Genomic DNA, 24208 nt, shown 5'->3' on the forward strand with positions numbered 1-24208 from the left:
TCACAACAGAGGTCAAGGGTTCAAGCAAGGGTTGTGTTGTGGTTAAGAGGAAAACAAGCCAGTGTGCCTCAGGTGAAACCTGCCACAGCAGTAGCCTACCACTGCTTAAAACACAGTAGAGCTAGTAGTCTACCTTTAGGATTCACAAAAGTCAACAACAACTCCAAGTCCATTCCTCTCAGTTGATAGCAATGAACATCTATGAGACAAAGGGATCTTATATCATAATATTTACATTCCTTGTTCAGTTGGTCCAGCCAGGTGTGTGCCTGAGGGACAGTGAATGATTGACAGGGGAGGAACAGGAGGTGGTACTCACCATTATGTAAGACGCGTTAATGTAATCTGTGCCTTTCATACCGGGCAAAGGTGCCAACCCCACCCTCGCTCGCTCCGCTGCCATAGAGACACAGAGAGAACCAATCAGGGCACAGTGATCATAGAGCTAAGCAGCAAACATGTTCTTATTGGTTAACAAAGCGAGTGAGTGATTTCTATGAAAAGCAGCCACAGCATACTCACTTCAAATAACTATAGTATGAGCATGGACCATAAACAACCAGTTATGTGACTAACTACTGTAGATGAATGACTTCCTTTGACCATGGATAGAGACTAGGGTCATCAGAAACAGGACACTGTGGAAAGCAGCAGTCTAGACTGGAGCCAGTGCAATAGGTGAATATCGCTGTCAGGTGGTGCATGGATAATATAGTTATACAAGTATTTGACTTACAGGGCACCACTGAGGAGTTGCGGTTCTTCTCTTTGTTGCACTCCTTCTGAGCACTGAAGCACTCCACAAACCTGGCATTACATTGAGTCACCAACTGCAAACAAGAGAGGAGGTGAGAGGGCAAGAAAGAGGGACAGAGAGATTGATGAAAAGGGGGAGGAAGAAAGAGAGAGAGGTTAGATAACAACGATACAAACAGGATTGAGGTCAATTCCAGTCATTTCAAGAAGTACAGTGCCTTGCAAAACGTATTCATCCCCCTTGGTGTTTTTCCTATTTTGTTGCATTACAACCTATAATTTAAATGGATTTTTATTTGGATTTCATGTCATGGACATACACAAAATAGTCCAAATTGGTGAAGTGAAATGAAAAAAATAACTTAAAGTGGTGCGTGTATATGTATTCACCCCCTTTGCTATGAAGCTCCTGAATAAGATCTGGTGCAACCAATTACTGTCAGAAGTCACATAATTAGTAAAGTTAAATAAAGTCCACCTATGTGCAATCTAAGTGTCACATGATCTGTCACATGATCTCAGTATATATACACCTGTTCTGAAAGGCCCCAGAGTCAAGTACAGATCAGGGTTGGGTTATAAAAAAATATCAGAAACTTTGAACATCCCACGGAGCACCATTAAATCCATTATTAAAAAATGGAAAGAATATGGCACCACAACAAACCTGCCAAGAGAGGGCCGCCCACCAAAACTCACGGACCAGGCAAGGAGGGCATTAATCAGAGAGGCAACAAAGAGACCAAAGATAACCCTGAAGGAGCTGCAAAGCTCCACAGCAGAGATTGGAGTATCTGTCCATAGGACCACTTTAAGCCGTACACTCCACAGAGCTGGGCTTTACGGAAGAGTGGCCAGAAAAAAGCCATTGCTTAAAGAACAAAATAAGCAAACACGTTTGGTGTTCGCCAAAAGGCATGTGGGAGACTCCCCAAACATATAGAAGAAGGTACTCTAGTCAGATGAGACTAAAATTGAGCTTTTTGGCCATCAAGGAAAACGCTATGTCTGGCGCAAACCCAACACCTCTCATCACCCCGAGAACACCCTGTGGTCCTCTGTAGCTCAATTGGTAGAGCATGGCGCTTGTAACGCCAGGGTAGTGGGTTCGATCCCCGGGACCACCCATACGTAAAAATGTTTGCGCACATGACTGTAAGTCGCTTTGGATAAAAGTGTCTGCTAAATGGCATATTATTATTATTATTATAACACCATCCCCACAGTGAAGCATGGTGGTGGCAGCATCATGCTGTGGGGATGTTTTTCATCAGCAGGGACTGGGAAACTGGTCAGAATTGAAGGAATGATGGATGGCGCTAAATCCAGGGAAATTCTTGAGGGAAACCTGTTTCAGTCTTCCAGAAATTTGAGACTGAGACGGAGGTTCACCTTTCAGCAGGACAATGACCCTAAGCATACTTCTAAAGCAACACTCGAGTGGTTTATGTGGAAACATTTAAATGTCTTGGAATGGCCTAGTCAAAGACCTCAATCCAATTGAGAATCTGTGTTATGACTTAAAGATTGTTGTACACCAGCAGAACCCATCCAACTTGAAGGAGCTGGAGCAGTTTTGCCTTGAAGAATGGGCAAAAATCCCAGTGGCTAGATGTGCCAAGCTTATAGAGTCATACTCCAAGAGACTTGAAGCTGTAATTGCTGCAAAAGGTGGCTCTACAAAGTATTGACTTTGGGGGGGTGAATAGTTATGCACGCTCAAAAGTTTTTTTTGGTCTTATTTGTTGTTTGTTTCACAATAACAAATATTTTGCATCTTCAAAGTGGTAGGCATGTTGTGTAAATCAAATGTTACAACATCCATTTTAATTTCAGGTTGTAAGGCAACAAAATAGGAAAAATGGCAATGGGGGTGAATACTTTCTTCAATGCTTTTCAATACTAGTCAATTCTTACTCAGATCAAATTCAGCTGAAGGAAAAAAATGTGGGTCATCTTAACGCTCCTGCCAAATGACCAAATTACAAACACTGCTAAATTCTTTGGAGAGCAGAAATTAACATAGGACTTTGGACATTTTTGGGCTCTGAAAAACAAAATAAATATTCTCTCCAAACAATGATTAACTTAAAATCCAGCATTGAGGCTAATTGCATTAAAATCACAATGGCTACCATTGTTTTACAAGAGCACGCTCAATCTTGCCCGACCCTGGGCCGAATCAAATCCCACCGTGGAGGAGAATAATGAAAGCCAATTACGATCTGAGCCTGTCGTCAAACCAGGCGACAACCTAGACCCCCCCACCATGATAGGGGGGTTCACATCGCCTTGGCAACAAGTGCAGTGAGTGGCATTAGTCAAAGGGGACACCCGGGGAAGAGAAGTACTCTTCCCCTAAATGTATTTCCATTCTAATTACATGTAGAGAGAGAGAGAGAGAGAGAGAGCGAGAGAGAGAGAGAGAGAGAGAGAGAAAGAGAGAGCGAGAGAGAGCGAGAGAGCGAGAGAGAGAGATATGCAGGCAGAAAAAGAAAGATGCAGAGAAAATATGTTTGACAGAGAAGGAGCATGATAGGTAGATAGAGAAAGAGAGAAAGAGATCTAGGATTCAGGAAGACTGTGAATTGAGGTGCTCTGACCTTAAACTGTTTCTCCAGCCGAGTCTTGCCGCCCACCCCAGGCGTAAGGATACTGTTGACATAGCTGTGCAGCTGGCTGGACAACACCTCTGTCTCCTTCCCCATGATGGCCTCAATCAACACATCATGAATGAAGATATACTGCTCCTATAGGCCAAGAAAGACGGAGAGAAGCAACACCAAGTCAGACACGCAGACAGTGGCAATACAGCTCTTTGTAAAGCAGAGAAATTATGACAATGGCTATGCTCCCTTTGTCCCGGACAACAGTGGCTGTGTGATGCATGACTGTCCTGTAATTACAAAGAACGATACGGCCAGATTAAAACACAGCTGCATAAGACAGATAAGAAAGACATCATCATTTGCTTTAACACAGATGCTCAAGTGAATAGAATGGCACATAGTGACATAGTGAGAATAGAAGGGTGTTAACACACACACACACACACACCGGACCCACCTCTGTTTGTACCAGGTAATTGCGCTGGGTCCGGATGTGTTTGAGGAAGCCCAGGACGTTGACTGTGCTTTTGTCCTTGATCTGCTGCAGCATGCTGTCTATGACGATGTAGGTCCCTGTCCGGCCCACACCCGCACTGCACACACACAGGAACACACACATTTAGACACTCAACAGGGTTTCCCATTGGAATAAAACCCTTCAGGAACATGGACAAAAATGTCAATGACAGCAGCAGACCAATTAATAACTCAGCCGTCTTCAATCCCAGTCCATGTCAACTACAGCAATGTTCTCCTCTAGCTGGTTCTTAATTGATCGATTCATGTCATTGGCTGTCCAGTGTCTAGTCACCTGGTTCTCCAGATCTAAACCAGTTGCTGATGAATGAGGTTCATGGTTATAAACCACCAGACACAGTGACAGTCAAGGATAGGAGTTGGGTAGAGCTGCTCTAATACATCCAAGACTTATTGGAGAGGTCATAAAGTCCAAACTCCTATGTGGTCCTCTGTAGCTCAGCTGGTAGAGCACGGCGCTTGTAACGCCAAGGTAGTGGGTTCGATCCCCGGGACCACCCATACACAAAAATGTATGCACGCACGACTGTAAGTCGCTTTGGATAAAAGCGTCTGCTAAATGGCATATTATTATTATTATAAGACAGACCTGAACAGTCTGAACCCTAACAGGGCTATCTCTACCTCCTAGGTTGGCTTCCCTCTCCTCATGTCAGTATCCTGTGCATAAAGTATAGTGTCAGTTAATGAGAGAAGAGGAAAGGAAGCAGACGGCTTTAATCATAAATAGAGTCCGTGTTCAGCAGGAGAGAAGCCAGTCGCCAGCACTGACAGTGAGAGACAGGGTCCACCCAGGTCACAGGCACTGTAATGAGGACCTTTGTGTGTGTGTGTGTGTGTGCCTGGCAGAGCCGTATAGTTGAGTGTGTAGACACAGCGGGCTCGGCCTGTGAAGGGCCATTATCTAACAGCGCAGGACAGTATGACGTTAGAGACCATTACCCTCATTACAGAGGAGGGAACTTTCACTGGACAATTACAGTATATTTCCCTGCCTGCACACTGCGTTACTGCCTTAAACACACACTTAGCTAACCACGAATGGGATACCAGGCTCTCAGGTAACAAAGGAAGTGGGGTCCCTTGCAACATTACCTAATGACAAAATGGCGTATTGAATAGAAAGCGGTACAAAACACCTCAAGATAAAAACATAATATTCAAAATCAGTAAGTTAGACTAAATATTAGCATTTCATATATTCGCAGTTAATATAATTCAATCTGGAGAGCCGATCCCCAAAAGGAAACGCGACTCATCGACTGATACAGATGATATATGCTTTTCACCACTGGGTATGGTAAGTGTGGAAAGCGACCTGTTGAAGTCGATAAATGACAAATTGGGCATACTAGAATTGGTCAGTAAAGACGTAAAAGAGTTGAAAGCGAGTCTTCAAATGAGTGATGAAAAAGCTTTGGTAATGGAGAAAGAAACCAAAAAATTAAAAGTGACAGTCTCTAAAATGGAAACGGACGTTAGGGAACTAAAAAAGGAGAACAACCTTCTGAGAGAAGCCTTACTAGACATCCAAACTAGATCGATGAGGGAAAATCTAGTACTTACGGGTATTCAGGAAAAGGAGGGAGAAATAACAGAGAATATTATGAAGGACTTCCTGCATACAGCGCTACAAATCCCACTCGAGGCTGTCGATAAAATCCAACTCGAACGTGTACACCGTTTCGGAAAAAGAGGACAGAAATATGAGCGCCCAATCGTTGCCAAATTTGCTTTTTTTAAAGATAAAGCTATCGTGAAAAGCCTAGGAAAAAGACTTGCTGGCACGAAAATAGGCATGAATGATCAGTTCCTGAGGGAGATTGTAGAAAGGCGCAAAGTTCTGTATCAAATCTTCAAGGAAAACAGATTAAAAGGGAAACGTGTTGCACTCGTGGTGGATAAACTATATATTGACAACCAAATGTTCAGAGACACAAAGACTACTCCATGGCTATTCTAAAAGTTGCAATAGAGGAGTCGAATATTGGAGCACCTGATACTAGCAATGATATGGGATTGTAATATTAAATAACATTTATAGTAAGTATAGTATTTTATAAAAGGATAAAACGACAAGCAGAACAATACATCTTTAAATACAAATAATTAGAACATGGCTTTTTTGGCGGGAGGTTGTTGTTTTGGCGGATGGTTGTTGTGGTTGGTCCTGTGTTCCCTCTGGCATCCTTTCCCCCTTGCGGCAGATGTGGATGCGGGTGCGTTTGCACGCTCGGCCCATTTCTTCCGCAGTCAACCATGTGGTGTGCATTTTTGTGTTTGAAAAGGTGCAGCGTTAAGTGAGTGAGAGGGGAAATGGTTGCATACCCAGAGCCGACCGGGGGTCTATGAGCAGGGGTAGTGAGAGAGAGCTTTCAATTTTGTGTAGATGAGGGATATACATTTTAAAATATAGTATACATCTAATCTAATTTTTCATTGTTCTATCATGATGGAAAGATCCCTAACCCTATAACCTGGACACCCACCTGAGCGACCCATACACCAAAGAGAAGTTCCCATCTCTTTCATGGACCTGCTGTGAGTATGCAGCCTAAACAGAGAAATAAATGCGGTCAGAGACCTACTTGAGCAGCACCGCCCCCTCTGGCATCTGTTGTGGGGGGGGGGTGTTGTGGGGGAGGGGGGGGGGGGGTATGGGATGGACCACGGGAATTATTTGCTAGGATAATAATTGCTTGTCAATGAATTAAATGTAATACAATGGCAATCCGGGTTATATGTTAGAATCCTACGCGTGAACTGCCAACATTATTACGCATATTAATTGATAATGATGGAAAATAGGATATGCATAATTTTAAAAAAAATAGTTATATAGATATATATATAGAGGTGAAAGCATTGGAAATGCTTTTGGCGGTTAATCTGCTTCTGTTTTGTGGGTGGCACTGTGTGCTGTTTTCGATGGATGGGTCCTGGCCTCTCGGGGCCTTAGGGATCCGGAGGGACGTGGGTGGGATGCTGATCACTGGGATGACCGCTCAACTTGGGATGGGGAGGGGCTTTAGCGGGGAAATTAGTGGAGAACAATTGATGGGTTACTCCGTAGCAATGCAAATATCACGGTACAGCTATATGGACACTCAATCATTACGGTATTTTTTATTGGTAAATTTACAAAACATATATAATGATAAATAGACTTGAAACTTGTATCTCATTATGGTGTATGGTGAAATAAGTATAGCCAGTTATAATTGTAATGGCTTAGCTGATAATAACAAAAGAATAACAATATTTACATGGCTCAAAGAGAAGGAATATAATATCTATTGTATACAGGAAACTCATTCAACAATTCGAGATGAAGTAGCGTGGAAAAAAGAATGGGGGGGGGGGGAATATACTTCTCCCATGGGCAAAGAAATTCAAAAGGGGTGATGATATTAATTAATAGTAATTTCGATCCGAATGTGCAAATTGTCCAAATAGATACGCAAGGTAGATGGATTATTTTAAATATGTTATTGGACCATAAACAGATATGGCTCATTAACCTTTACGGACGAAATAATGATGATCCACAATTTTTTGACAATATATATAATAAATTATCAACCCTGCAAGCAATTCAAGACAATATTATTATGGTGGGGGATTATAATACTGTTTTAAATAGCTCAATGGACAGTAAAGGAAATCACACCACAAACAATCACCCACATGCTCTTAAGGAAATTGTGAATGTCATGGATACATTAGAACTAGTAGATATATGGAGGCTTAAATATACTGATCTAGTGAGATATACATGGCGGAGACTCAATCAAGCTAGTCGTCTTGACTTCTTTCTTATCTCATTCTCGTTGGCACCAAAAGTAAAAAAAAGTGTTGATAGGGGACAGAATGCGGTCGGACCATCATATAATAGGCATATACATTACTCTTACTGAATTTCCACGTGGGCGAGGATATTGGAAATTTAATCAAAGCCTATTGGATGATAATCTATTTATAATTAGAACAAAGGAATTTATAACTGACTTTTTCCAACATAACATAGGTACAGCGAATCCCCTTATTGTATGGGACACCTTTAAATGTGCCTTTAGAGGCCATGCAATTCAGTACTCATCTCGAAAACAAAAGCAACTTAGGTCAAAAGAGTTTATACTAAGAAAGGAAATAGAAAGTCTAACAGAACAGATAGATGGCAATAAAAACTGTAACATAGAGGCTGAGAATAAATTAGAGGAAAAACAAAAATAAATGGAGAAACTTATTCAAGAAAGATCAAGTGTAATATATTATAAAAAATAAAGCAAACTGGATGGAATATGGGGAAAAATGCACAAAATTATTTTTTAATCTTCAACATAGGAATGCTACCAAAAAGAACTTAATGAAACTGGTTACAATTGATGGAGTCACCCATAATTCACCAAATGATGTTTTGAAGGAAGAAACAAAGTACTTTAAGCATATGTTTTCTTTTCAGTCGCCTCCATCTCCTTTAACTGAAGCTAATTGTAGAGATTTTTTTCTATTGATAATGTCAAATTAACAGCCACACAGAAAGACTCATGTGAAGGTGAAATTACAGAGGAGGAACTTCTGGATGCAATTAAAGACTTTAAGTCTGGGAAAACTCCAGGGTTGGATGGCATACCAGTCGAGGTATACCAAACCTTTTTTGATATACTAAGAGGACCGTTATTAGCATGTTTTAACCACTCCTATGTAAATGGTAGATTATCTGACACTCAAGAAGAAGGTCTGATCTCATTATTACTGAAACAGGATACAAGTGGAAAATATAAAGATCCAGTCCATTTACAAAATTGGAGGCCCCTTACACTTCAGTGTTGTGATGCAAAAATTCTAGCAAAATGTATAGCGCATAGAATTAAAAAGGTATTGTCGGATATTATTCATTCTAATCAGACAGGTTTTTTACATGGAAGATACATTGGAGATAATATAAGGCAAGTATTGGAAACAATAGAACACTATGGAAAATATGGGAAACCAGGCCTGCTATTCATAGCAGACGTCGAAAAGGCATTTGATAAAGTTCGACTGGGGTTTATATATAAATGCCTGGAGCATTTCAATTTTGGAGAATCTCTTATAAAATGGGTCAAAATCATGTATAGGAACCCTAGGTGTAAAATAGTAAATAATGGCTATTTCTCAGAAAGTTTTAAACTGTCAAGAGGAGTGAAACAAGGTTGTCCACTATCGGCATATCTATTTATTGTGGCCATCGAGATGTTAGCTATTAAAATCAGATCCAATAATAATATCAGAGGATTAGAAATCCAGGGCTTAAAAACAAAGGTGTCATTGTACGCTGATGATTCATGTTTTCTTTTAAATCCACAACTAGAATCCCTCCACAGCCTCATAGAGGATCTAGATACATTTTCTAACCTCTCTGGATTACAACCAAATTATGACAAATGTACTATATTACGTATTGGATCACAAAAAAATACAATTTTTACATGACCATGTAGTTTACCAATAAAATGGTCTGATGGTGATGTGGATATACTCGGAATACATATCCCAAAGGAAATAAATGATCTCACTTCAATACATTTTAATAGAAAGTTAGCAAAAATAGATAAGATCTTACTACCATGGAAAGGAAAATACCTGTCAATTTGTGGAAAAATCACCCTGATTAACTCTTTAGTATTATCCCAGTTTACCTATTTGCTTATGGTCTTGCCTACGCCTAGCGAACAGTTTTTTAAATTATATGAGAAAAAAATATTCAATTTTATTTGGAACGGCAAGCCAGACAAAATTAAAAGGGCATATTTATATAATGAATATGAATTCGGAGGACATAAATTATTAAATATTAAAGCATTAGACCTATCACTAAAAGCTTCAGTCATACAAAAGGTATACTTAAATCCGAACTGGTTCTCAAGCAAATTAGTAAGATTGTCTCACCCAATGTTCAAGAAATACCTTTTTCCCTTTATTCAGATTACAACAACTCATTTGCAGTTATTTGAAAAGGAAATCATCTCCCAAATATCACTATTTCTAAAACAAGCCATAGAAAGTTGGTTGCAATTTCAATTTCATCCTCCAGCAATGACAGAACAAATAATGCAACAAATATTGTGGTTAAATTCAAATATACTAATTGACAAAAAACCTTTATTTTTTTGACAGAATGTTTAAAAAAGGTATAATCTTCGTAAATGATATCATCGGTAGGACTGGTGGAGTTATGTCGCACATGCAGCTAACAAAAACATATGGAAATGTCTGCTCTACCCAAAATTGCAACCAAATAATTGCAGCCTTACCGCAAAAGTGGAAGAGGAAAGTGGAAGGGGGAGAAAGTAAGGAACTTGTCTGTCGGCCTTGCATTAAAGAACATAATTGGTTAAGGAAAACTGTGATAAATAAAAAAGTATATCAGTTTCACTTAAGGAACAAAGGATTGACAGCCGTCCCATATAGATTGCAAAATAGTTGGGAAGAGATTTTTGACGTACCGATCCCATGGCATAGTATTTATGAACTGACACGCAAAATGACACCGGATTCAAAAATTAGAATCTTTCAATTTAAATGATTATATAAAATTCTTGCTACCAATAGAATGTTATTTATATGGGGGATACAATCTTCCCAGCTCTGCAGATTTTGCTGTGAAGAGACAGAATCATTAGATCATTTGTTTTGGTTCTGTCCATTTGTAGCTTGTATTTGGACACAGGTCCAGGAATGGCTAAAGGATTGCAATATTTACCTGGAGCTAACCTTGCAGATAGCACTACTGGGTGATCTGAAAAGTCATAGTCAATCGATCAATAATATAATAATACTTTTAGCAAAAATGTTTATTTTTAATTCACAATCTGTAGAAGCAATGAGAATAGAAAGGTTCAGAACATTTGTAAAACATCACAGTACGGTTGAAATATATATGGCAAATAGAAATCCTATATGGATGGTGTTAAGATATAGATGGGAGGTATTGAATAGAGTTGAAGGATGGGACTAATAACAAATAACAACAAATAATAACAAAGATAGCTAATAATGATAGCTAATAATAGCTAATAAGGTTGTATGTTGGGAGCTTTTGGGAAAGAGCACAGTTAGAAAGATATGGCATATAGAAGCAAACCGGATGGACATCATGAAAATGATCGGAGAGGTTGAGAGTAGAAGAAGTTCAGGAGCAAAAAAATATATATAATATAATTATTGTAAAATTAACTGTGTCCATAAGGTGTAGATAGTAAGTATAGACCGGAAGTAGAGGCCTGGGCATTGTTGTTCACTAATTTACTCTAAGTAGGTAAAGCATGGCGGGGTTGAAAAGTAATAAAGGGTAGTATATATATAAAAAACATGGGGGATTGGAAGTGATGCAGACAATTACATTGATAGAAGATACAATCTATCTGCAATATTAAGCTGATCCACCCCCCACCCCCCAAAAAAAATAAAAAAAATAAAAAAATAACAAAGGTAGGAAGTGCAGAGTAGCTGTAGTGGAAATTATAGCGTATACAGTGCCTTGCAAAAGTATTTATCCCCCTTGCCGTTTTTCCTATTTTGTTGCATTACAACCTGTAATTTAAAATAATTTTTATTTACATTTCATGTAATGGACATACACAAAATAGTCCCAATTGGTGAAGTGGAATGAAAAAAATAACTTGTTAAAAAAAAATTGAAATAATAAAAAACGAAAAGTGGTGCGTGCATATGTATTCACCCCCTTTGCTATGAAGCCCCTAAATAAGATCTGGTGCAACCAATTACCTTCAGAAGTCACATAATTAGTTAAATAAAGTCCACCTATGTGCAATCTAAGTGTCACATGATCTGTCACATGATCTCAGTATATATACACCTGTTCTGAAATGCCCCAGAGTCTGCAACACCACTAAGCAAGGGGCACCACCAAGCAAGCGGCACCATGAAGACCAAGGAGCTCTCCAAACAGGTCAGGGACAAAGTTGTGGAGAAGTACAGATCAGGGTTGGGTTATAAAAAAACATCCCACGGAGCACCATTAAATCCATTATAAATTTTTTTAAAGAATATGGCACCACAACAAACCTGCCAAGAGAGGGCCGCCCACCAAAACTCACGGATCAGACAAGGCAGGCATTAATTAGAGAGGCAACAAAGAGACCAAAGATAACCCTGAAGGAGCTGCAAAGCTCCACAGCAGAGATTGGAGTATCTGTCCATAGGACCACTTTAAGCCGTACACTCCACAGAACTGGGCTTTACGGAAGAGTGGCCAGAAAAAAGCCATTGCTTAAAGAAAAAAATAAGCAAACACATTTGGTGTTTGCCAAAAGGCATGTGGGAGACTCCCCAAACATATGGAAGAAGGTACTCTGGTCAGATGAGACTAAAATTTAGCTTTTTGGCCATCAAGGAAAACGCTATGTCTGGCGCAAACCCAACACCTCTCATTACCCCGAGAACACCATCCCCACAGTGAAACATGGTGGTGGCAGCATCATGGTGTGGGGATGTTTTTCATCGGCAGGGACTGGGAAACTGGTCAGAATTGAAGGAATGATGGATGGCGCTAAATACAGGGAAATTCTTGAGGGAAACCTGTTTCAGTCTTCCAGAGATTTGAGACTGGGACGGAGGTTCAACTTCCAGCAGGACAATGACCCTAAACATACTTCTAAAGCAACACTCAAGTGGTTTAAGGGGAAACATTTAAATGTCTTGGAATGGCCTAGTCAAAGCCCAGACCTCAATCCAATTGAGAATCTGTGTTATGACTTAAAGATTGCTGTACACCAGTGGAACCCATCCAATTTGAAGGAGCTGGAGCAGCTTTGACTTGAAGAATGGGCAAAAATCCCAGTGGCTAGATGTGCCAAGCTTATAGAGACATACCCCAAGAGACTTGCAACTGTAATTGCTGCAAAAGGTGGCTCTACAAAGTATTGACTTTGGGGGGGGGGTGAATAGTCATGCATGCTCAAGTTCTGTTTTTTTGTCTTATTTCTTGTTTGTTTCACACCCCAAAAAATATTTAGCATCTTCAAAGTGGTAGGCATGTTGTGTAAATCAAATGATACAAACCTCCCAAAATCCATTTTAATTCCAGGTTGTAAGGCAACAAAATAGGAAAAATGCCAAGGGGGGTGAATCTTTCGCAAGCCACTGTATTTCAGACTGCAGTGCATATTATAGCATGGCTCTATGCCACGTCACTCACATAACTACACGTGAAGGGATTTTTAATCTCAGCCGTGCCAAATCATACTGATTTATTGGCTGAAACACTTATGTAGCGAGCTTTTGCACCACAACAGATGTTTCCAGAGGTGAAAAGAAATAACAAACTAAATTCCAGTAAATCATTAAACTGTCTTATATTGACACTTACGTTTTTGGCCTCATAACCTTTATTTTCCTTTTTGTTCTTCCTCTCTCTCATGCTTGATTAATATTTTAAATAGCAGTTTAAAAAATGTGCACCCTGCTAACTAACACTTAGTAAGTCTTCTCCCATAAGAATTCCTGAGCAGTACAGTGACAGAGACAGTACCTGCAGTGGACCAGCATAGGGCCCATCTCCGGGGTTTGGGAGGCAGAGGACCTTCTGACAAAGGTGAGCACGGGCAGGGTGTACTCAGGGACCCCCATGTCAGGCCACTGGGTGTAGTGGTACTGCACCACCGTCCTCTCACTCTGACGCCCCTTAGGATTCCCCTTCTGTCCCTGGGAGAGAGGGACGGAGGAAGAGGGAGGAGGGCAATAGAGAGAAGACCCATTGATTAGTATGTTTCTACATGATGAGAAGTAAATGAGATATCACGTTAGGGGCATCGCAGTGCTTGAAGCGTCACTACAGATCCGTGTTCGATCCCGGGCTGTGTCGCAGCCGGCCGCGACCGGGAGACCCATGAGGCGGCGCACAATTGGCCCAGCGTCGTCCGGGTTAGGGGAGTGTTTGGCCGGCCGGGATGTCCTTGTCCCATCGCGCTCTAGCGACTCCTTGTTGCGGGCCGGGTGCATGCACGCTGACACGGTCTCCAGTTGTACGGTGTTTCCTCCAACACATTGGTGCGGCTGGCTTCCGGGTTAAGCGAGCAGTGTGTCAAGAAGCTGTGCGGCTTGGCAGGGTCGTGTTTCGGGAGTTGCAGCGATGGGACAAGACTGTAACTACCAATTGGATATCACAAAATTGGGGAGAAAAAATTATAACTTTTCAATAACACTGAGACCAGTAGAACAGGATCACCTGAAAACACAGGTATGGAGACCTGTACCACTGTGACTGACCTTTTTTATTTTTGTGTTGCGCACAGTGAAGCGTCGTAGCGTGTAGCAGGCGTGCACTTTGGTGCTCTTTAGCATGACCACAATGTTTCCATACTCCTCGCTGTTCTCTGTGGGCCAGTACTGGTCACATTTTCTCTGCAGGGACACAACACAAAGGACTAGGACCACTTATTTCAATGAATCACAAAGAAACCAAAAGGTTATTACGTGGTTACTAAAAAGTAATGACTATTTTAGTACTGAGAGGGAAGAGATCTATTGAATTGAAGTGTACATACCCTTCCTTTCTCCACCAGGTTGGTGATCATGACGATGATACCAGTGTTCTGTTCCCACACCATCCTCCAGAAGTCCTCAAAGGTGGACTTGAGAGGACCCTGGGCTGCGATGTAGGCCTTGGGCTTGTTATAGCCCTACCATACACAGGGAAACATGGTGAGAGGCCATTCAGAACACAAACACTATGCAAAGATATTGACTTGCTTTGAACTTCAATACATTACACATATTGTACACACATGCATGAAATATGCAATTCACAAACTAACTCTCACACAAATACACACTTACACGACCAGACCAGATGGGCCATAAGAGATACACTCACATCAACATAATTGGCATTGATGTAGTCGCTGTGTTTGGAGTCCTTCCCAGCTAATGGCCGTAGCTTCACCCGGCTGTGGTCGTCTGGAGGAGAGAGACAGGGACAGTTAGTGTCTGTGTGTGTGTGCTTGTGTCACATTCCTAGCACTACATATTCTGTCAGTTTTGAAGACACCAGTAGTCTAGATGATGACAGCTGTACTCTGACAAGCAGTAACTGTGTGACATGAAGCATCAAAGCAGTGGTGTGATAGCCTTTCATGGTCCTGTATTGTGATGTGTGCACTACTTACAGGCCACGATGTTGATGTATCTGTTCTTGTGCTTGTTGTCTGGATGGTTGGAGTGCTCCGACGTGATCTTCATGTCCACCGTGCATCGCTGCACCTCCTGTGGGAGCGAGAGACACACACACCAAAGATGACATTTTGGAGCGTGGTGAAAAGAGAGGTTTTGACATAAATGCCGGTGCTGTGAGTTATACAGGCATTTCTGGTGACATCTCAGCAATTTTACGCTGTCAGAATGTGATTGACACAGTAACAGACACAGGGCAGATCTCTCTCTCTCTCTACTCTCTCTCTCTCTCTCTCTCTCTCTCTCTCTCCCCCCTCTCTCTCTCTCTCCCCTCTCTTTAAGCAGAAGTTGACACGCTCTCTCCCCTTTAGTGCTGTCACACACTCAGCTAACCATCACGCAATCTTCCCAAACCTCAGCTGCTCTCAAACTCTCACAACATCATTCCAGTTCCAGTAGAACCATAAAGCATGCCAACGACTGAGAAGCTTCATGTAGCAATTATATCAACCATCCTTTAAAGTCATGGCAGAAAACATGCCAAAGATGCTTATATTATCTGTGTGTCTCTATCCGATCAGAAAACCAGAGAATACATGAGTATTATGCTCCATCAGTCAGAGTAGCCTCATAGCAACCAGAACATGGCAATGTTGTATGACAAACCAACAACATTTTTCTGACCTTCTAGCACTAATAGGTAACGTTATGGCCGACCAAAGCCCTCAGTTTGGCTTTAGCCCCTCAGTTATTTACAGATCAACAACCTTGTTTTAGCTTTATAGATGTCTCTCTCTGCAAGGTACAAACAGGAATACTCATTTATTCTGGGCACAGTGGAAGAATTCAGACCCCTCATACAAGGCGGATATATATATATATATATATATATATATATATATATATATATATATATATATATATATATATATATATATATATATATATATATATATATATATATATATATATATATATATATATATATATATATATATATATATAATAATGGGGACAGTAAGACGGGGTACATACTGACTGGAAAGCCACTGGTTGATGTGACCACCAGATGGCACATATACATACAGTACATTACACACAGGCATGCACGCATGCAGTCACAAACACACACACACACACACGCACACACAAACAAACACACACACACAGGCACGTTCATGCACACACATGCATATACACACATACACAAGTACACACACGGAACACGGACACAGCTGCCCACTGGTCCAATTACAGTGTGTATGCCAATGGGGGTGGTGGCATTACAGACTAAGATACTACAAAGTAGAAGATCTCTAGCCAACACCAGGGATAATTCAACCACACTGGACATATGTAGACATTAGAATGACAAGAAGGTTATAAATAACCCCAGAACCCTGTGTGTCTATATGGTGTGAAAGGCGTAAGGGTACAAAGAGTTTCCTGGAACTACAGTAGTACATCTATGAGACATGGTGCAAATGGACACATTTTTATTCACCAAAGTCCTAAGTCATGTCATGTAACCAACATGCTGATATGATGTCTTCTGAATTTGTTTTACTATATTCTCTCTGCAACTCTATCGGTATGCAGTATGCATTCCAGCCCCCCCCCCACTCCCCAGCCTCTCCCCCTGTCTTTACTCATCCTACCCACGTCTCCCTGGGGCCCGGCTGGACAAAGCAACTTGTCAGGGACCGAAGACCCTCCAGCCAAAGGGGTTTCGCTCCGCTGCCTTCCCCCTTTCTCCTGCCTCCTTCCTGGGGACAAATAAAGAGCCGTGGTGAGCACGGAGCACTCCATTCACCCAGGAAAGGGGCCCCCCTTAAACCTTAAAGCACTTACAAGTGTCCATCACACTGGCATGGACAACAAGGGGATGGTGGTGGGGGTGGGGGGAGGAGGTTTTGCTAGCCCCATGAGAAAACTCAGTGCAGTGCAGTACAGACACACCTTCTTCTGGGGAGGGGGCCACTAAGGAATTCTGAGTGGTTTGCTAAGGGCTGAGAAAGTAAGGGTGGGAGAAGAAGAAGAAGAAGAAGAAGAAGAGGGCAGCAGAGTTGGTTTCTAAAACCACAGTGATGAAATAGGAGAGGTAGCCCATTAAAAGCACATATAGCTGCCAGCATGTGATCAAACTCTCCCTCAAAACAGTCTTAGGACCATTGACTGAGACTTTTGGAGGTAGGCTATTTTGCTCTGAATGAAACATGGCTATGTCTGTCCTAAAGGCTATCACCCAGGCACAGAGCATTATTGATCCTCCATTCAGCTTTCTGTCTCTGATCCACACACATCACAAGGTAATTATTGGTTTAGTAAGTAATGTGACAAAGGTTTCCAGACTGATCTCTCTCTCACTCCCTCACTCACTCACTCACTCACGCAGCCAGCCCAGTCAGGAGACACAAGTATAAAGGCTAAAAGGCCTCTCCCAAATCATCTGCTCCATGACCATTAGCAGCACTATGGGAACCTTAAATGGCCCACACACGCACGCACACATGGACACACATTCTGCCTTCACTCACACGGCAAACCAGACACAACACATTAAGATAACAAGTCAATCAGTGGTTAGAGATAGAGCACAGGCCACCTGGCTAACTCTAACCCACCTGGCTAACTAACTCTAACCCACCTGGCTAACTAACTCTAACCCACCTAGCTAACTAACTCTAACCCACCTGGATAACTAACTCTAACCCACCTGGCTAACTAACTCTAACCCACCTGGCTAACTAACTCTAACCCACCTGGCTAACTAACCCTAACCTACCTAGCTAACTAACTCTAACCCACCTGGCTAACTAACTCTAACCCACCTGGCTAACTAACTCTAACCCACCTGGCTAACTAACTCTAACCCACCTGGCTAACTAACTCTAACCCACCTAGCTAACTAACTCTAACCCACCTGGATAATTAACTATAACCCACCTGGATAACTAACTCTAACCCACCTGGCTAACTAACTCTAACCCACCTAGCTAACTAACTCTAACCCACCTGGCTAACTAACTCTAACCCACCTAGCTAACTAACTCTAACCCACCTGGCTAACTAACTCTAACCCACCTAGCTAACTAACTCTAACCCACCTGGCTAACTAACTCTAACCCACCTGGATAACTCTAACTCTAACCCACCTGGCTAACTAACTCTAACCCACCTGGCTAACTAACTCTAACCCACCTAGCTAACTAACTCTAACCCACCTGGATAACTAACTCTAACCCACCTGGCTAACTAACTCTAACCCACCTAGCTAACTAACTCTAACCTACCTGGATAACTAACTCTAACCCACCTGGCTGAGATGCTAGTCCAACTCCAGCCAGTCTATTGTGGTGTTAAGACTGCATATAAAACAACAGAGAGAGCAGTTCTTTACCTCAAAGTTCTCTGAGAAGCCATGCTGGTTGTTGGAGTAGAGCTCTGAGATGTGTTTGATGAACTGCTTGACAGAGATGGCCTCCATGTCATCTGAAAGGGAGACAATACCACACAATTAGACACTTAGTCAGAAACACACAGTCACAGTTCGAGTTCAGCACACACTTGTGTCTGGGGAATACATGGGAAAGTGTAGCAGAGGAACTGAGGTACGTACTCAAGATAAACAGGTTTAATGTACACTACAATGTTTATACCAACCCTCTCTACACTATCTCTCTACACTATCTCTAGGATCTCTGCAACCTGTAATGCCTGTTGAATATATGTCTTGAATATCTATCTTCAACTTAAAAGACAGAGTGATGCAACACATGCAGGAAAGCAGCAGAAAACTAATTTAAAACGAAAAAGGAGAGGTGAGAGTAATCGCGGCGCCGTCTGCTCTTCCACTCACTATGCTATGTTAAATATTTCACCAATATTTCACCAAGACAAATGAAAGAATGGGTTATTAATGTCCATCAGCTTATGTTTCATATAGGTGAGGTAAGTTCACAGCTTTCATCTCAAGCAGCGTCATTAATGATTCACAGTCTCAATCTGGTCCTGGTTTTATTCACTTCTTCACAAAACGGGGTAAAAATAGCGAAGGGAAGATTTCCTAAGGAGTGTGATTGTGGAGAGTAATGAGGGAGATGGAGCTCATCTTGGTGAATGTCCTGTCCTAACTGTGCCTGTGGGAACCTCTCTAAACACTTGTTTAGTGAGACATACGGAGAGCTGGGCTGAACGAACGTTTCATCCACCGAATGGGAAATCACACACTCAAACACGTGTATGAACACACACACCTACTGTATGCATGCACGCACACACTTATTTACACACATGCAAACACGTGTGCACACACACAGAGTGAATGTTTCATAGAGCCAACTTAAGGGATATGGCAGCCTATACTTTTAGATCTTAGCCCAAATGATAATGGTACTTCATAGGACATGCTGTTAACTACAGTGCCCATTGAAAGCACCCAAATCCATATCTGTACCCCCCTCTGTGTCCTGCTCATAAAATATTGAGAGGAATATTAAGCATGCAAATGCCACTAATCATATCCTTATAGTAAACACAACATATGGCAATAAAAGGAGGTTCAAGATGTCAAACAGCTTCATAAAAAATGTATTAGACATAATTGTCAAAAAAATGTGCCTTTGAAAAATGGTAGTTGGAAATACAATGGAGTAAAATATTGTGGTGTGTGGTATGTCTCTGGTAGTTAGGTATGTGGTGTGTGGTATGTCTCTGGTAGTTAGGTATGTGGTGTGTGGTATGTCTCTGGTAGTTAGGTATGTGGTGTGTGGTATGTCTCTGGTAGTTAGGTATGTGGTGTGTGGTATGTCTCTGGTAGTTAGGTATGTGGTGTGTTTCTCTGCTGCTCATATTATCATGAGGTTGAAATCCCCAGAGAGAGAGAGAGAGATGTCAGGGAGGCTTAGAGAGGTGGTGGTGGTGGTGGTGGGGTGTCAGTTGAGACAATTAGCGCTGTGAGAAGCAGGTTAATCATTGTGGTCACATTGGGCCGTCCCCTCACTGCTGCTCATTCTCCCATAGATCACTGCAGACCCACTGGGGCTGTTGATACAGTATACAGACTGAGTCTACTGTTTTTACTGCTTTATCTGAGGGAATTAACCAGTAATCTTTAGCTTCATTTCTGCACAAATGTATTTAAAGAAAGAGTATGCCTATTTCAGTCCTCCAAACCCCTGATCAAGATCAAAACAACCCAGAAACAACCCTCTAATCAACATTAGGCTATTCTATAAACATTGTCTTACATCATAGTCAATATAGTCTAATAAAGCCACATACCTGTTGATACCTCGCTAGGAGTTACAATCTGCTGGGGAGAATGTAGAGTACTGAAGTAGGTTCTCAAAGTTAAGACCCTTTTAAGGAGGAGGAGAGAGGTCTTCTGGTGCCCACTTTATAAGCCTGCCCTGTCCCTGATCTGGGAAGTGCTTTGCCATTGGTTTAAATAGGCACATTGGACACAGCTCTCTGTGCCAAAGCCCATTGTGAAGGGCACTCAGTCAGTCCAAATGGATTTGGATGCTGGGGGAGAATCTTGGATGTAAGGGGAGATGTTAGATATGGAAGAGTGGGTCTTTGAGGGTCAATCTCCATGCCTCTTAGGTTTGATCCACTGGCTGGACAGAGTGAGAGAGAGAGAGATCCAGCACTCCTCTACCCTCCTCCCCTTCCATCCTCCTTTAACATGGTGCATTTGGGCTAAACCAATGACGACAGGGAACGCTCATAAATGGGTTTAAACACTAACATGAATGAGCGCACACAAACACCTGTACACACTCATCACATAATTATGAGGGAACAGTGTGTTCTAGCATAACAACACCAGTACTGATCACACACATGCACATCTCAATGCACACACTATGCATCACTAACAGATCCTTTGGAAAAACAACAACATATTTGGAATAACTATTCATTTACTCTTCAACAGAGCCCATATGTCACGCCCTGGCTCTGGGGACTCTGAAATGTTGAGCCAGGGTGTGTAGTTTCTGTGGTATATTTTCTAGCCTGTTTGGCACTAGTCGGTGTGGGATCTTGTTCCGTTAAGGTTTGTTTTGTGTAACCTAGGATTTCATGTTTCGTTTGTTTGTTGTTTTGTCGTGAGTTAAGTACTTAATAAAATGTACGCTTATCACGCTGCGCCTTGGTCCGTTTCTTCCATAAACGATCGTGACAGAAGATCCCACCAAAAGAGGACCAAGCAGCGTGTCCAGGAACAGACAGCCTGGACCTGGGAGGAGATCCTGGACGGGAAGGGATCCTGGACTTGGGAGGAGATTCAGGCCGGAATGGATCGCCGTCCTTGGGAGGAGACTGTGGAGGTGCGCTATAGAGAGGAGCAGCGGCAACGCAGAGGGTACCGGCCGAGGAGGAAGCCCGAGAGACAGCCCCAAGAAAATGTTTGGGGGGGGCTAAAAGGGTGGTTGGCGGAGCCTAGGGTTAGAGCAGAGCCAACTCCCCGTACTCAGGCTAGGAAGCGTATGACTGGGCAAGCTCTGTGTTATGCGGAGCTACGTACTGTGCCGCGAGTGTTCCGGCACAGTCCTGTACGTCCTGTGCTAGCACCACGCACGTGTCGTGCAAAGATGGGCATTCAGCCAGGACGGGGTGTGCCGGCTCAACGCTCGTGGTCTCCAGTACGCCTCCTCGGTCCCGTATATCCTGCGCCAGTGCCAAGTGCTGTAGCGCCAGTACGAGTGCACAGCCCCGTACGTCCTGTGCTGATGCCTCACACGTATTGTGTGGAAGTAGGCATTCAGCCAGGACGGGTTGTGTCAGCTCTCCGCTCCAGACCTCCAGTCCGCCTCCACAGTCCGGCCCGGCCCGTTCCGGCTCCCCGCACCAAGCCAGTGGTGCGTGTTCCCAGTCCAGCCCGGCCTGTTCCTGCTCCCCGCACCAAGCCAGTGGTGCGTGTTCCCAGTCCGGTCCGGCCTGTTCCTGTCCCTCGCGCCAAGCCAGTGGTGCGCGTCGCCAGCCCGGTCCGGCCTGTTCCTGTCCCTCGCGCCAAGCCAGTGGTGCGCGTCGCCAGCCCGGTCCGGCCTGTTCCTGTCCCTCGCGCCAAGCCAGTGGTGCGCGTCGCCAGCCCGGTCCGGCCTGTTCCTGCCCCTCGCACCAAGTGGGATCTTGTTCCGTTAAGGTTTGTTTTGTGTAACCTAGGACTTCACGTTTCGTTTGTTTGTTGTTTTGTCGTGAGTTAAGTACTTAATAAAATGTACGCTTATCACGCTGCGCCTTGGTTCGTATCTTCCATAAACGATCGTGACACCATAGAGGTGGCTGGATGTTGAAATAGTGGTCTCATGTAAGGAGATTGGTCATATGCAGTCTCATATGGTTTCTCTACTGTATGTGAGTGGTGTCTGTACAGGTTGTACATTATTGATGCCTAAAGGATTCCAATGAAACCAGAGAGGAGCAGAACTATGTGGGACTAGGCTACTCCCCCTTGACCCTGAGTGTCTATTACACTGACCACAGTCAGAAAGTGAAAGTTTGGTCAACTTCCGAGCTGGGCGCCATGTTGTTGCGATAAGCATTCCACTCATCCATTCATGATTCCTGGAGTACTATGGGGATAAAAGGGATGCTCTAATTGGTGCTTACCTGGGATGGGGATGACAGGGATGTTCTCATTGGGCACCACTCTGGGAGAGCTACTGTCTTCTACGTAGAAATGAGCCGTCTGGAAACACCTCCTGAGAGGGAGAGAGAGAGAGAGAGAGATGGTACAGACTCAGTGAGCATAGCCTTGCTATTGAGAAAGGCTGCCGTAGGTAGACCTGGCTCTCAAGAGAAGACAGGCTATGTGCACACTGCCCACAAAATGAGGTGGAAACTGAGCTGCACTTCCTAACCTCCTGCCAAATTTATGACCATATTAGAGACACATATTTCCCTCAGATTACAGAGATCCACAAAGAATTCGAAAACAAACCCAATTTTGATAAACTCCCTTATCTACTGGGTGAAATACCACAGTGTGCCATCACAGCAGCAATATTTGTGACCAGTTGCCACAAGAAAAGGGCAACCAGTGAAGAACAAACACCATTGTAAATACAACCCATATTTATGTTTATTTATTTTCCTATTTGTACTTTAGCTATTTGCACATTGTTACAACACTGTATATTTACATAATATGGCATGTGAAATGTCTTTATTCTTTTGGAACTTCTGAGTGTAATGTTTACTGTTAATATTTATTGTTTATTTCACTTTTGTTTACTATCTACTTCACTTGCTTTGGCAATGTTAGCATACTTTCCCATGCCAATAAAGCCCTTAAATTGAATTGAATTGAATTGAGAGAGAGAGCGAGAAACGCACATCGTCAGTGACACGTTAGACCTGTGAATAATGTATCAGCATTGTCATCAGCGACGCCACAGGTGCCAATCCCCCCCAAAGCAAACACAGATGGTGCTGGAGACGTGGAACAGGATCAAGGTGTACTTTGAACTCCTCCAGAGCAGGCGAACATGAGCGTAAACACACAGTCACACACACACTCTCACAGCTCTCACACAGTCAGAGTGAAGACTCACATAAACACTAAGAGAATCCATTTGTTTTCAGTTTAAGCATACTGAATGTCTGAGGTCAAACAAAGATGAAGAGGGCAAAGTACACATAGAAACAAGATTACTGGACGCGTGTCTGGAAAGACATCCAGCTCTAGACTAAGCACTGACTTCAGGAAAGTGAACTGTACATAAACATATTACACTTTACGCTTCAGCAAAGAGCTCTCCTCTAACAGAGATAACAGCTACAATATGGAAACAATGTAAAGAGTAAAAAATTAACTGTTCCTCTCTTTAAAAATCTCAAAGTGAAAGAATAACTAGCCTACTTATTTCTTCCTCAATGACAGCACTCCAAACGAATAAGCCTGGCGAGAACCTCACCCCTTAAAAAGAGGATATAGGTGAGAAAAGGAAAACAGATAAATAATCTTTGTAGGAGAGAGGAGCATAGGTCTGAGCTTGAACCAGAGGCTACATACCAAATACAGAGTAAAGTCACTGTACGTGTGTGTCTATGGTCCTACTCCTACCTGTAGTTTATGCAGAGTAGATTGCAGAAACTGGTCATCCTAGAGAGTGAAGAAGAGG

The 24208-nt window shown here is 42.6% G+C and overlaps 1 protein-coding gene across 1 annotated transcript in view; it reads right to left on the minus strand.

Moving 5' to 3' along the window:
• The window catches only part of LOC311133392 (receptor-type tyrosine-protein phosphatase gamma-like), a gene marked incomplete at its 5' end in the record, with an annotated part of 269130 nt that overhangs the window by 5592 nt on the left and 239330 nt on the right, over nucleotides 1–24208 (minus strand). Inside the window, 12 exons of the mRNA XM_084166893.1 lie at nucleotides 320–396; nucleotides 737–830; nucleotides 3360–3506; nucleotides 3823–3958; nucleotides 13438–13610; nucleotides 14175–14309; nucleotides 14453–14587; nucleotides 14782–14864; nucleotides 15074–15170; nucleotides 18478–18569; nucleotides 22695–22786; nucleotides 24151–24189. Coding sequence (XP_084023019.1) covers nucleotides 320–396; nucleotides 737–830; nucleotides 3360–3506; nucleotides 3823–3958; nucleotides 13438–13610; nucleotides 14175–14309; nucleotides 14453–14587; nucleotides 14782–14864; nucleotides 15074–15170; nucleotides 18478–18569; nucleotides 22695–22786; nucleotides 24151–24189 — 1300 coding nt within the window. The remainder of the gene's footprint in view (nucleotides 1–319; nucleotides 397–736; nucleotides 831–3359; nucleotides 3507–3822; nucleotides 3959–13437; nucleotides 13611–14174; nucleotides 14310–14452; nucleotides 14588–14781; nucleotides 14865–15073; nucleotides 15171–18477; nucleotides 18570–22694; nucleotides 22787–24150; nucleotides 24190–24208) is intronic.

This window comes from Coregonus lavaretus (genome assembly GCF_964263955.1).
Source record: "Coregonus lavaretus genome assembly, chromosome: 8".
Lineage (NCBI taxonomy): Eukaryota > Metazoa > Chordata > Actinopteri > Salmoniformes > Salmonidae > Coregonus > Coregonus lavaretus.